The sequence below is a fragment of the Alexandromys fortis genome, unplaced genomic scaffold (assembly GCF_014885135.2).
Source record: "Alexandromys fortis isolate MF-2015 unplaced genomic scaffold, M_Fortis_MF-2015_v1.1 scaffold_0, whole genome shotgun sequence".
Lineage (NCBI taxonomy): Eukaryota > Metazoa > Chordata > Mammalia > Rodentia > Cricetidae > Alexandromys > Alexandromys fortis.
Genome location: NW_026067949.1, coordinates 12390338 through 12403603, shown reverse-complemented (window position 1 = coordinate 12403603; position 13266 = coordinate 12390338). Strand labels below are relative to the sequence as shown.

The 13266-nt window shown below is 48.3% G+C and overlaps 1 protein-coding gene across 1 annotated transcript in view; it reads left to right on the top strand.

Annotated features, from left to right (window-relative positions):
* The first annotated feature begins 849 nt into the window (after positions 1 to 849).
* Lgi2 (leucine rich repeat LGI family member 2) overlaps positions 850 to 13266 on the top strand; it is a 29387-nt gene continuing 16970 nt past the window's right edge. The window contains exons 1-6 of the mRNA XM_050150335.1: positions 850 to 1259; positions 3073 to 3144; positions 4938 to 5009; positions 6816 to 6887; positions 11185 to 11256; positions 11919 to 12088. Of these exons, the coding sequence (XP_050006292.1) occupies positions 1072 to 1259; positions 3073 to 3144; positions 4938 to 5009; positions 6816 to 6887; positions 11185 to 11256; positions 11919 to 12088 (646 nt within the window). The 5' untranslated portion in view covers positions 850 to 1071. The remainder of the gene's footprint in view (positions 1260 to 3072; positions 3145 to 4937; positions 5010 to 6815; positions 6888 to 11184; positions 11257 to 11918; positions 12089 to 13266) is intronic.

The following is a 13266-nucleotide window of genomic DNA, read 5'->3' as shown; positions in this document are numbered from 1 at the left end:
AGTTACCGAGGCCTTCTGGGCTTCAGTTTTTTCATGGGAAAATTCTGGAGGGTGGGATAGCAGATAGGAATGGCTAAGGGTTAGAGATGAAAGGCGCAGGGCTTGGTGAGTCAGACTCCGGTCTGTCTTTACAATCTGTAAATCAGGGGGATGGGGTGTAGGTCACTGTGCTGAGCCAGGGGAAAGTTTTTGCAGGATCTTTTTTTTTTTTTTTTGCAAGGCCCAATGTGGCAGGAGATGCTGTAGCTGTTTTGCGATTCTACTTTCCATGGGCAATGGAAAGCGACTGGCTTCAGTGAGCTCAGGTGCAGTGGCGACTCAAACCCCACAGTCACATGGTTGGCCGGCCACGGCGGCCCAGCCAAACCCCTTTGTCACATTCACTTAGGTCCTCTTCAAGATCAATGAAGGATGCTCAAAGGTCTGGCCTCTTCCGAACTCTCAGGGCAGAGACCCCCCTCCCAGCTCAAGCTAGTTCTCCCCACCCCTACTTTTCTGGGGGGTATGGAACCTCCTGTCGTTACTGCTTCTACTTTTTAAAAAATTATTCATTTTTTTTTGCGGGGATTTTGCTCACATTTTGACTCCGCAGAAATGAGTCCAGTGTCCCTGAAATTCTTTGCAGCCCGCAGAAGGATTGCGGGTCCCCGCTCCGGCTAGGCTCAGCCGGGATCCCTGGGGGGTCTGAGCTTTGGTCGGCCCCTCCCCCAAGGTCATCCAACTTTTCCCTCCCCCTCCCCCGCTGGGGCGGGCCCCCGCGTGCATTATTCATTGGTTCGGGCCCGCGGCGGGCGCGGGTGCTGATGTCAGGCCAGCGCGGGTGAGGCGGGTGCGGCGGCCGCCCAGCAGCCCGGGCGCGGGTGGGGGGGCGCCGAGTGGGGGTGGCGGCCAGCATGCTGCTCGGCTGCGGCTCGGCCTCCCACACCCGCGGCGCCCGCGTCCTCGCCAGCAGCGCCGGCGGCCGATCGGAAAGCGGCACCCGCGTCTGCAGCTGCGCCGGGTCGGAGCGCGCGGCGCGGGGCGGTGGCGGTAGCAGGGGTCCGGACCCGGGCGGGTACCGGGGGTCCTGGCATGGCGCTGCGGAGAGGCGGCGGGGCGCTGGGGCTGCTGCTGCTGAGCGCCGCGTGCCTCATCCCGCCGAGCGCGCAGGTGAGGCGGTTGGCGCGCTGCCCCGCCACTTGCAGCTGTACCAAGGAGTCCATCATCTGCGTGGGTTCCTCCTGGGTGCCCAGGATCGTGCCTGGCGACATCAGCTCCCTGTGAGTGGGACCCCTCCACCCCCGCCCCGCCCTGCCCTGTGCCGGCCGCCACCACGGAGTTGCGGCTGGTGCTGGGGCAGCGCCACCTGACCCTGCTCCCTAATTTCTTTCTTTGCGTTTGGGTTGGGGGCGCACTACGGGACGTGGGTGGAGTCTGTGCCGCGGGGAGGCTAGGGGACTCAGAACCACAGAGTGCGGGAATCCAGATAGGTCCGCGTGACAGTTTCTCATTGTGGCCCGTGGCCACCTGCATTAGATCTACCTGGGGGAGCTAATGTTACTGCAGACCCAGGGCCCACAGTGGGGTATGGTCTTTGCACCAGAGTTCACAGCCTGTATTTCGCGCCCCGGGATGATCGTTGGGGGTGCCTTAAAGTTTTGAGTGGTTCTGTTGTGCTGCTGGGTGGGTGTGTGCGTGACTGGAGGGTAGCTGAATGTGCCTAGATTGAGTGGACTAACTAGGAATGGGTGAGGCCTCATGGCAGCCACCCTCCGGACCTCTCCACACTGCAGACTGGGAAGAGGCTGGCGTGGGCAAAGGAGGGGTGCTCCACGTGGCTTCAAAGAGGGGAAACCCAGAGGGCTTCCAAGTACCTTGGGATAATGAGGCGTCCAGCTGAACCTCTAGGGTAGGAAGCCACCCGACTTCTTGCCATAGTTCAAGAGGGCCTCTCTTTTTTCCACCTTTCTCCACAGGGGATTATATTACCAGCACGGACAGAACTAATCAGAAGGGGTCCTCTGTTCACTTGCTAAGTGCCTTCAACTGGTTTCACACAATCACACTGACAAAATGTTGCTATGGAAGGGACCTTAGGGGGTTACCTTATTACTGGGACATGTCCTGCTAGGACAGCCCATTGTTCCAGGGTAAGGTGCTGGGGGCACCCCCCCCCCCCCACGCACAGTTGTAGAGGAGGGAATCCTGAGGGTGAGGGAGTCCTGGGGATGACATTGCTTGTGCTTTTTCCTGCGTGTCATCATTCCTGTGCCTTGTCTCCAAAGCAAAACATCATCACGGTCCAGAAATGGATAGGTCCTGGGTCCTGTTTACATTTGTAAAAAGTTGGGAGAGTAAGCTGTGGGGAACAGCAGGCCTGTTTGACTCATACTATTGATAAATTAGATCACGTGGGGGATTCTAGCTTTTCTCTTGTTAAGCTTTTGGATATGATCAAAGCTGAAGAGTTCTGCATGTTAACTCCAATAGCGTATGGAAGCCCTGCTGTGGCCTGAAAGGGCAGGAGACCCTGAGGCCAAAGCAACCAGGCTTCTTCCTGGAGTTGACTATTTATCTGGCAGATGGCGTTGCCTCTTCCTTCTTGGGCAAGTTCAGGTGTCTTTGAGTCCCCTCCCCCCCTGAGGCTTTCACAGTGCATTTAATCAGAAGTGCTCTGAGTGTCTTCCCTACACCATGCTTCTGAGGGGGATACTTAATCCTACCCCGGAGTCCCGTGGGCCAACATTAGCTCTGTGTCTGCACAAACAGAACCTTGGGCAAAGGTGAAGTAATTACCCACCTTCAGCAGGGGCCTCCTGGGGGTGAAATGAAGGAAGCAAGAGGATTATTTTGAGCTGACAGTTTCTGTGCAAGGAGCCAGACCAAGGATTCTGTTAGCCTGAGGAGTCTCCCTATTGATCGAGTGCACTGGAGGCAGCTTGTTTCCTGGGTAGACGATGGCCAAACACATGTAGCTTCATCCCAGGGAGGAATAGGTTGAAGCTCAGGGGGAGGATGAGGCCAACTGCAAACTTGGGTTGGCATTTCCTGAAAGCAACCTGGGCATCCCTCTGCCCTTCTCTTGCCCTGTAGGAGCCTAGTCAATGGAACCTTTTTGGAAATCAAGGACCGGATGTTTTCCCATCTGCCTTCCCTGCAGCTGCTGTGAGTATGAAATATTCTCTGCAAAATGGGGTCCCCAAAGTGTGGTCCTTGAAGGGTGGTCTCGTCTTCCTGTAATACAGCAGCTAGAGTCTCCCCTGCTGACTCCACATTGAACCACCGTCCTGCTCCGCTTTCTCACCTGACTTTCCACCAACTTCTCCAGGCTTTGTGGTACATCCCACTCAGAGATCAGGCCATTGAGGGAGGCTGCATTGGCCATAACCAGAGTTTCACCTCAATGAATAGTTTCCCCAAACATCTCACCTCTAAAGAAATCTATCTTTGAAAATCTCGATATAACTCTTAGAAGAGCACTTCCGGTTTGTCTTGCATACATGCAGGCACGCAGCATACTGGGCATTGTAGGTGCATGCTTACCTCGCTGGCATGGCATCTCTTCGGGAAAGGTACTTGGTTTTTCCCATCTGAGAGATGAAGAAATGGATGCTCAGAACATGTAAATACCTTGCCTTGATCCATGGAGTGAGGATCCAAGCGCGAAGCCCAAAGCTACATTTGCCCCGGCTCCTCTTAGTGAACCATGCCCAAGTCACCGTGATGAGTGCTAGAACATGAGGATCCTGAAACCCAAGTCAGTTGATGTTTGATGATGACAATAAATGTCCCCAAGTCACTTTTGAATGTAATTCCCTAGGCTGGGGTGTGTGTATGGAGGGTATTGTAGCTCAGTGGTAGAGCATTTGTCTACCATACAAAGTTCCATCCTTAGCATCACATAAACAAGACAGAAAATCAGCAGGCAGTTGTGAGTACATGACACAGATGCTCGCGTATTTCTTGGACTCAATGAGCCTGTAACTACAACAGGCAATGCGCTAAAGAAAAAGACAGAGGCGCAAATCCACTACCCATCCTCAGTAAATTGCCATTGATAGTTCTCTTCTTGGTGTGTTTTACATTAAACTCACCACTTAAAATCTCAGTTCATATGCCAACAAGGTGACTCCCTAGGCAAAGGTGTCTGCCACCAAGCCTAATGACCTGAGTTTGATCCCTGGGTCCTGTATGGTGGAGGGAAAGAAGCGACTCCTCAGATTATCCTCTGACCTTACATATGTGTAGCGGCACATTTGTGCCCACAGACATGTCGTACACCTATATAATAAATAAATACATAAACAAATCACAACTTTAACTCTCAATTCTTTTGGAATAGTATAGCCTACCTATTATTTGGCTAAATAAACTTAGGTGGTCTCTATAAATATTTATAAAAAGTATTTACCTGGCTACTCAAATAGAAAACTACATAGTGATAATCTTCTAGAGATTTCTTAACCTTTTAAGAATGATTATTTCTGTTGAGAATGTCTAGCATGGTAGAATGGGTTTTTGCTTTTTTGTCCCCACTGTGTGACTTTGGTCAACCCTCTTGTCTTCTTTGGGCTCAAATATCTCTAGAATACAATTGGATTAGATCCTCATACGTCTGTGATTCCATGGTTTCTTGTGCATTATGAAGAATTCATTGGCTATTCAGTTGTGCCAAGCAGAAAACTGTTTTTGAATAATGCCCACCAGTTCATATTTCCCAGGATTCATAGTTTCCAAGATGGGGGCAGAGAGGTTGTACTGGAGATAGCAGAAAATTCAGAGAGCAAGGGATCCCTTCCTCACTGTTCCCATCACAATGGTGAGGACAGCTGGGAAACTAACGGGTTGTCCTTAGGCTGAGAAGAGCCTTCATTTGCCCACGGATCAGCACCTAAGAAAAATGGCTTCGCCACACGACTTGCCCTTTCCGCCTCTACTAAAGCCCATCTTGTTTTCAGATTGCTGAATTCTAACTCATTCACGGTGATCCGCGACGATGCCTTTGCCGGCCTCTTTCATCTCGAATACCTGTAAGTGTTGCTGAGAGTTTGGTACCTCCAGGGGCTTTCTGAGTTGTGTCCTGTGGAGGGGATGGGGTGCAGAAAGCGCCATTCTCTTGCCAGCACAGCCTGTGAGTTGATTTTCTTTCCAGCGTGGGGGCAGGAGGAGGCTGGGGACAAAGCTCAGGAGGGAGGCGCTGGCTCATTCATTCTCAGCTGACATTTAATTTGTCATGTAGTAAGTACGGCTGGAAATTGTGTTGGGTATTTTTACCTCCATAACTAGGCATGGATTTGCTGATGGGCCAGAAATAGAGCTGGATGGTTCTCAGGGCTACTTATTTTTAAACAAAGTTTCCCTATTTGAGGGTAAACTGCCCGGTTTGTATCCAGCTGTCCCATATCCCGTTCGTTCTATCTCCTGTGAGTTCTGCTGAGGGTCTGATTAGATTTTCTTTTCCTTTACCTAAAAATGGAAACCCAAACCAAAGCATAAACAACAGAAAAACAGGAGAGGGGGTTATTCCCCCCTTCAGACACACGGCTTCCCCTTCTAGCAGCGAACTTAGCCGTGGTTCTTATTTCAGCCTTTGTCCCATCCGAGTCTTTCCCTTCCCCCTTAAGTTGTCCCAGCCTTGTGTTGGGTGAGTCTGTAATAATGCTAATCCTGCTAGCAGTTGGGATTTCCTTGCTTAGCGTTCAAAGGATTTGCAAAGCCTGCTGTCTTATCTGAGGTGAACAGGTAGATGTTGGCATTCTAGACACATCCCAGGTAGGAAGAGCTCTCTGCTGATGTGAGGTCTCCCCAGGAATTCTTTCTCCGGAGAACCCGCTCATAATCCGGTATTTTGGCATGTATTTGATGTGGAAAGAGTGTCGCAGCTGAAGGGGTGAAGCCACCGGGGTCTGCCAAAAATCTATGGATAGCTGTGGGGTACCTGGGAATTTCTCTGGTGGGGAGGTCATGTGCCACCCAGGGCTTCAGGGAGAAAGTTAGCTTCTCGGGAATGCTAAAGTCTAGTGCTGAACAGACATCAGAGTTTTTAAAAACAGGCATCGGAGAGTTCTCTCTGGGAGAACTAACTTGTCAGTTGTGTCGCGGACGTGGCAAAGCCTTCCCCTTGGACCATCTCGTCAAAAACCTGCTAGCATTTGACTTAGCCCTTTGGCCCCCGGGAACAGTTGCAGTGTATTCTTTTCATATCCTGAGTGTCATTGTCCCCGCGCAAGCCCTGTACCATCTCAGCACAAAGAAAGTCAGCGCGGCTCCCTGTACTGTCCTTTCTGCTTTCTAGCATCGTTCAGGGCTCGGGAACATCCCTGCCTTGTCACCGTTTGCCTAGGGATGAGGCTGTGTAGGACAGGATGAGCTCTTCCTAGTGAAAACTAAAATGCAGAGATGTAAAACAATGGGCTCCCCTCTGGGGACTATGGTATTAGTATAGTAAAAGTATGTGGTTAGCCGGGCACAGGGCAGTGTGAGAGGAGTGGGGAAAGTGCCTGGAAGCTTTCCAGTGTCGCAGAGATGGGAGACTTTCTGGCCTCTCTGCAGGTACATTCTTCTCCCTTCCTCACACCCAAGATGCTATCAGCCTTGTTGCCAGCTATGAATTTGGAGACATCTATGCTGATCTGGAGGGAGCGGAGAAGCTGGCATGCATGTGTTCTTGTTCACACGCCCGGCTCCCTCAAGGAGTTTAGGGCAGCTTGCTACTAACTTGGGAGTTTCGATACTTCTTGAGTGCTTTCCGATGTCACCGCCAAAGCGCCGTAGATCATCTGTTGGGGTTATTAAGGAGAGGGAGTTTGGTTATATTATGTTGTTTCTCTCCTTAGGTTCATTGAAGGGAACAAAATAGAAACCATTTCAAGAAATGCCTTTCGGGGCCTCCGTGACCTGACTCACCTGTAAGTTCTCTGAGCCATGTGCTGGGGACATGACTCAGTCTGTGTAATGCTGGCCGTGCAAACGTGAGGCCCATGGTTGGATCCCCCGAGCCCATGTAAAAAGGCGGACATTATGGTGCACACTTGTTACCTCAGTGCTGGAGAAACAGAGGCAGGAGGATCTCTGGGGCTTGCTGACCAGCCAGCCTCTCCTAAGCAGTGAACCCCAGGTCCCAGGGAGAAACTCTGTCTCAGAAAATAGGGTGGATGGCTCCTGTGGTCACATGTGCACACGTGTACTCACATGTACACACGTGCATGTGCAAACACACACACACACGCAGTATTAATAGGTTTCCCTTGATGTTTCCATATTTACAATATCTCTCAAAGGAAACTCATTTCCGGATCACCCAAGAGGTTCCTACGCTGTCAGACAACACTTACTGTGATGACCAACTGCAGATTGGTCTCCGCCATCCTATGTCACCATGGGGACCCACGTGACTCCATGTGAAGTGAGAGCCCCTCAGCGCTGTGAGGGTCGTGTGATCATGGAGGAAGTGGGATGGAGGCATGGTTCTTATACTCACTTGGTGCCAGGTGCCACGTAGCCAAAGATCTTCTCTGTGTTTTATGATCATCTGTGAGTTCCTATTCTGCAGAACTGGGAGCTGAGACTTACGCGACTCAGCGAAGGGCATCAGATAGAGGGTAAAGTGGCACAGAGACATCGAGTGTCCTCCCATTAGATGAAAGTCGCCTTTTCTGTTACGTTAGGTTAATCTGTAGTTTTAGCTAAGATCTCTGATTCCTTTACTGGCTTGCCAGAGACCAAAGCGGGAAAAAGAACTGATCTGCATATCGGAATGAACAAGCGCACACACTTAGAAAAGTGAATAAGATTGGAAAAAAAAAGAATGGCTCTGTTTGTGAAAATGCAAAACCGGACATTGTCATGTAGGAGTCATTTAGTAGCTGAGACTTGGGCTCCATTTGCATAGTAGAGGATTTTGTCTGAGGAAGATGATGGGTCCTATATCCATAGTCATCCGCCTATGATTAAAAGGACAGCTGAAGAAACTGGAGGGCGCTGCCTCTGGCTGCTGGGCAGGGATGGTGGTGCCTTTGAGTGTCACCCTGACCATACTGTAGGGACATGGTCACTTAAGAGTCTTCCCATTTAGCCACAATGATCCTGGTGAAGGCATCTGCCAGTGGGCACAGTGAACCTGGGTTCTGGGGCCACCAAGCAGAAGCCCTACTTGAGCTGAGGGCTGGAGAGGTAGGGGAGAGGGCGCAGCCAGGAGAGATTGAAGCTTTCTTGACAACACAGTGCATGGAGGAGGATTGTGTCCTGCTGTGTTCTAGGGTTTCTGTCTTTCTTTGGAAGTGCAGGCATCTCTCAGAGTCAAGCTGAAGGCCAGAGCCCTTACTGCTCATGGACTGAGGATTCAGGCTTGGGTTCAAAACTCCAGGTTATCACTTACCTGGCTTTTCTGACCCTTAGTTTCCTCATTCTTGAGATAATGATGATTATACTGACTGTAGATGGCTGATGTACATAATAGGTTTATGATGTTTGGCTGTAAAACCAGAAGCCCCATTCCCCCCAGTAAATGCCAAGGATATGATTGGCATCATCATATCATCATCATCATCATCATCATCATCATCATCATCATCATCATCCTCACCATCCTCACCATAACCATCACCACCACCACCACCACCATCATCATCATCTTTGCCATCCTCACCATCACCATTACCATCATCATCATCATTTTCCTCTTCCTCCTCAATGACAATACCAAGCCCATCCTTCCAGTCCAAAAACATCTTGGCTTTCTCTCTGGATTGATAAATTTTCTTGGCCAGTTGAGTATCCAGACAGAGACTGCTGAAAGGATAGATAGGGCTATCTGGCGAGGAACAGCTGGGGCAGATAAATGTGGGTCCCAAAAGTTGGGGAGGACGGCCATTGATATTAGGCACAGGCTACAGGCAGAGCTCACACATTGCTTTATAGAGGGAACTTCCCTTATCTTGCCTTTAAACGTCACACACAGAGAAAGCTTCAGCTCCAAACTTCACTCACTTCCTTAGGGAAGTCACTACCCCAAGTCTTCTCATTTAAACGAGATGTTTGGTGTTGGCCTTTTGTGAACTTTCCAGACATTTGAATACTCGCGTTCATATTAAAACACGAGCCGGGTTCCAAAGCATAGAGGGAGCAGTGCCAATCTGTAACTAAAATCTAGGACATTTGTTTTCCAGTGGTCTTATAGAACCCAGGGGACGGGAAGCTATTAAATAGTTTGAGAAATGAAGTAAGTGCTATGTGTTCATAGACTAAATGAAACTGAACGGAGGATGTTAATGTTAACCTCTCAGCATGGGCAGGGTAGGTTATAGGGCTGACTTCTGAAACCTAAATTGCAACCTTGGACCAATTGCTAAACATTCTTGTTTGTTTTCTTGCTTGCTTTGGCCATGCAGTTTCTAATTATATTATTACCATTTCAGTGCGATAGCTTCCAGGTAACCACAATTTTAGCTGAATCACCCCACCCTTTCTAAAGTTTCCAAAAGTTACCCCAGTGTATGGTCAGTGTGATTACATCATCAGCTTATTTCCCAACACATCAAAAACTGTGCAAGTACCTCATCAAGAAAAGCAAGGTAAAACAGCACACGAAGCGGTATTCTCATCCATTTAAGGCTGCCTGAGTGGGAAGAGGAATCATTAGGAACCGTTGGCCTCCCATTCCCAGTCGGTATTTGAAGGAAGAATATTCGGAGTAAAAAGGAGCTTAAACTTTCTACTACACCCCGCTGACTGGTAGTAGACGCGCTCATTTATTTACCAACCATTCCGGGATGGGCCATGACCTTGCTATGACCAGGAATGACTCACTGTTTTAGAAACTACCTGCATGTTTATCGTTTAAACATGTTGCCGTTTATACTCACGAGTAGAAGAAAACTCTAGAAGAAAGTATCCATTTCTCTACCAATTTGCATTCCTGTGTGGTGTCTGGGGAAAGCATAGACTTGATGTACATTGTTTCCACACTCAACATCTTCCCGCAAGGACACTGCATTGTGGGCATCCATCCTCGGCTGACTGGGAGCAGGGCACTACAGAATCAACAGGAGCTGGTTCTCTTCCTAATAGTTGCTGTAGCTGGGGGTGGGGGTGGGCTGGCGGCTCAGTAACCTCTTCAACCCTAAGGAGGAACAGGGAATTGATTTCTCATCAGCCTTGGTAGATGAGAAGATGAAGCTGCCCACAGCCAGTTATTCATGAAACATGCTGCTTCCCCGAGATCTTACACTGTTCTAGCGTGTCAGTGTGGAGTGTCTTCATGGGAAAGAGTGTTCGCTGCGTCCATTTGAGAAACACAGATGATCAAGTATGCTTTGATGGCCGTAAGAGAATTTCTTAGGTAAAGCTTGTACATCTTCCATTGTTAGTCTCCCACTGATGCTTCATTCAATCCCACAGTAGCATATCCGTCTTTACCAGCCAAGTTTCCCAGCTTGCTGAGTTCAAGGCACTGTTCAGGGGGTGAGGGAAAACCATGGACAGACAGCAGCCTCTGTTGCTTTTGTGTCGGGAAGGTACCCAGTCAAGAAGCAAACAAATAATTAAAACCTAGTTTGCAAATGACCGTCTTCCAATGGAGTCCAGGGAACCATGACAGAGTTATGGCTGGGTTGGAGTGGTGGGTGGTGGAATCTCACCTAATGGGGGAGGGTCCTAGACTATAGAGAGGTCTACATACCTTGAAATGAAACCTTGGCATCCCCCCCCCCCACTCTTTTTTCAAGACAGGATCTCACTGTCTTTTTTTTTTTTTTTCAAGACAAGATAGTCACTGTCTAGGACTGGCTGGCCTGAAACTCACTACAGACACTAGGCTGGCCTCAAGCTCACAGAGATCCACCTGCCTCTGCCTCCCAAGGGTTGGAATTAAAGGTGTTTTGTTGCTCCGAGAGGCTTAGGACTTTGGCTTTTATTCCAAGAACCAGAGAAGCTTTCTGTAGTTTAATAGCTTTGCATAAAGAGCTTAATAAAGTGCTAATAAATAAATAAATAAAGCTCAAAATAAAAAAAGCTTACATTAGAATCCAGTTGTCTGGTGTAATGGAACTTGTATCTTTCTCTGGGTGTTGATCAAAGCCATGAATTGCACCATATTTTGATGCAGAGCTCAGAGTTCCCCATGAATCATTAGATGTTCTTAAAGGAACTTCAGAATGACTGGCAGGATAGTGGTAACCACTTTAAAATGTGACTTTCTTTTTCTAGTTCTTTGGCCAACAACCATATCAAAGCACTTCCGAGGGACGTCTTTAGTGATCTCGATTCTCTGATTGAATTGTAAGTAATGCAGATTAAGTTTGTGTATACTGGTCACAGGCCCTAGTCAATTGTCTTTCGGATCTCTTTGCTCTTGACTAAGTAGTACTCTCGCACACAGAGGAACAGCATATGGGTTGCCTTGTGTTGAATCCAGCCATTAGATACCGTGCCCTGTGCCCGATGGTAAATTAGGCTTGCTGGATAGGTGGTCCCCGAGCAGTCTTTCCATCTGCTTTGCCTTCTCAGGTTTCACTAGAAGCCTTGTGACTGTAGCACTTTGTACCGGATGCAGTTTAATAAGACCTGGAATGATCCAGTTTTGTTTATGAACACTGTCTTCCTATTACTTCCTGTTTTTGTCTATGGGAACATATTGGGACGTTCTCCCATCCCTTCCAACCTCCACCATTGCACTGAGATAATTTTAAGAGGGATGCTGTCTCATCTTTGAGAACTGTCTGTATGCCATTCCATTCAAATCACGCATCGAGGAATACTCAATAAAGATAACAATAAACTCAAGAAATAAGATGCATGAAACACAGTAATTTTAAAGAAATTCTGTAATTGGATTGTTTTAGATGTATCAGGCTATGAAAACCCCCACCGTTCCATGTTACTACCAAAACACATCAAACGCGTCTGCTTCCTTGTGTGTGTATTTGTGCTTTGTATTCCAGAGATTTAAGGGGTAATAAGTTTGAATGTGACTGCAAAGCCAAATGGTTGTATCTATGGCTGAAGATGACTAATTCCACTGTGTCTGATGTGCTGTGCACCGGGCCACCAGAGTACCAGGAGAAGAAGCTCAACGATGTGACCAGCTTCGACTATGAGTGCACCACCACAGGTAGGCAGAGCCTGTCTCCTCAGAGACGGACACGTAGAATAATGCTTTCTTTTCCTTCTGGACTGCCACCTGTGTATGAGGGAAAGTGAATGGAGATGTTTCTGATGGAAGTCATTTTAGAGTAATGAACCAGGGCTGGCAAAGTGGCTTATTGAGTGAAGGTGCTTGTGCCAAGTTTAGTGACCTGAGTTCACTGCCTGGGACCTATGTGCTTGAAGGAGAGAACTGATTGCTACCAACTGTCTTCTGGCCTACACAAACATATGCGCGCGTGCGCGCGCGCTCACACACACACACACACACACACACACACACACGCACGCACGCAAAATAAATCATCAATTTGGTTGGGAAAATATCTCAACAGATAAGAAGGATTTTGTTAGCCACCCTGGCTCTAATCTTAATTTCTTTTTTTTTTTCTTCATCTCCCCCCCCCCTTTTGAGATGGGGTGTTGCTATGTAGCTCAGGCTGGCCTAATTCTTGTCACATTGAGCAGGCTGGCCTTGAGTTTGAAGCAATTGTTCTGCTTCAACTTCCCAAAGGCTAGCTATTACAGGTAATTTTTTTTTTTTGCCAAGCCTGTTTTAATTTTGATTCATTGCAAAATCCAAATACTCCAACTGTATTATTGTTTCTTCCCTCTAATTGTGTGTGCAATTCTGAGCGTGTGTGCATGTTCATGTATGTGCATGCGTGGATGCCAGAGGTGGAACTGGGGTGCCGTTCCTCAGGATTGCTTTTTGAGGCAGTATCTCCCATGGTCTGAAACTTGCTGATTCAGCCGGACTGGATAGCCAGTGAGCCCCACAGTCTAGCTGGCTCTGTCTCTCCAGCACTGAGCTTACAGTGTGCCTCACTATGTCCAGCTTTTTACGTAGGTTCCGGGGAAGAAAACTTAAGTCTTCATATGCAGACACTACTTTTCTGACTGAGCTAGCTCCCCAGCTTGCCTGTCTGTCTGTCTTTCTTTGAAGATTGAAATACAGACTTAAGAATTTGATTTGCCTTTCATGGAAAGACAGACACAGAGAAGTCTGGATATTTTTACTGTCACTGGCTTCCTGCCTCCCAGTAAGATAATACTTATTATAAGTTTAATACCAGATTCTTGTATCTCTAAGTTATTTTCCATTTCAAGTAGGCTGAGATAAGTAGGGAAATTATAGCCTGTGGC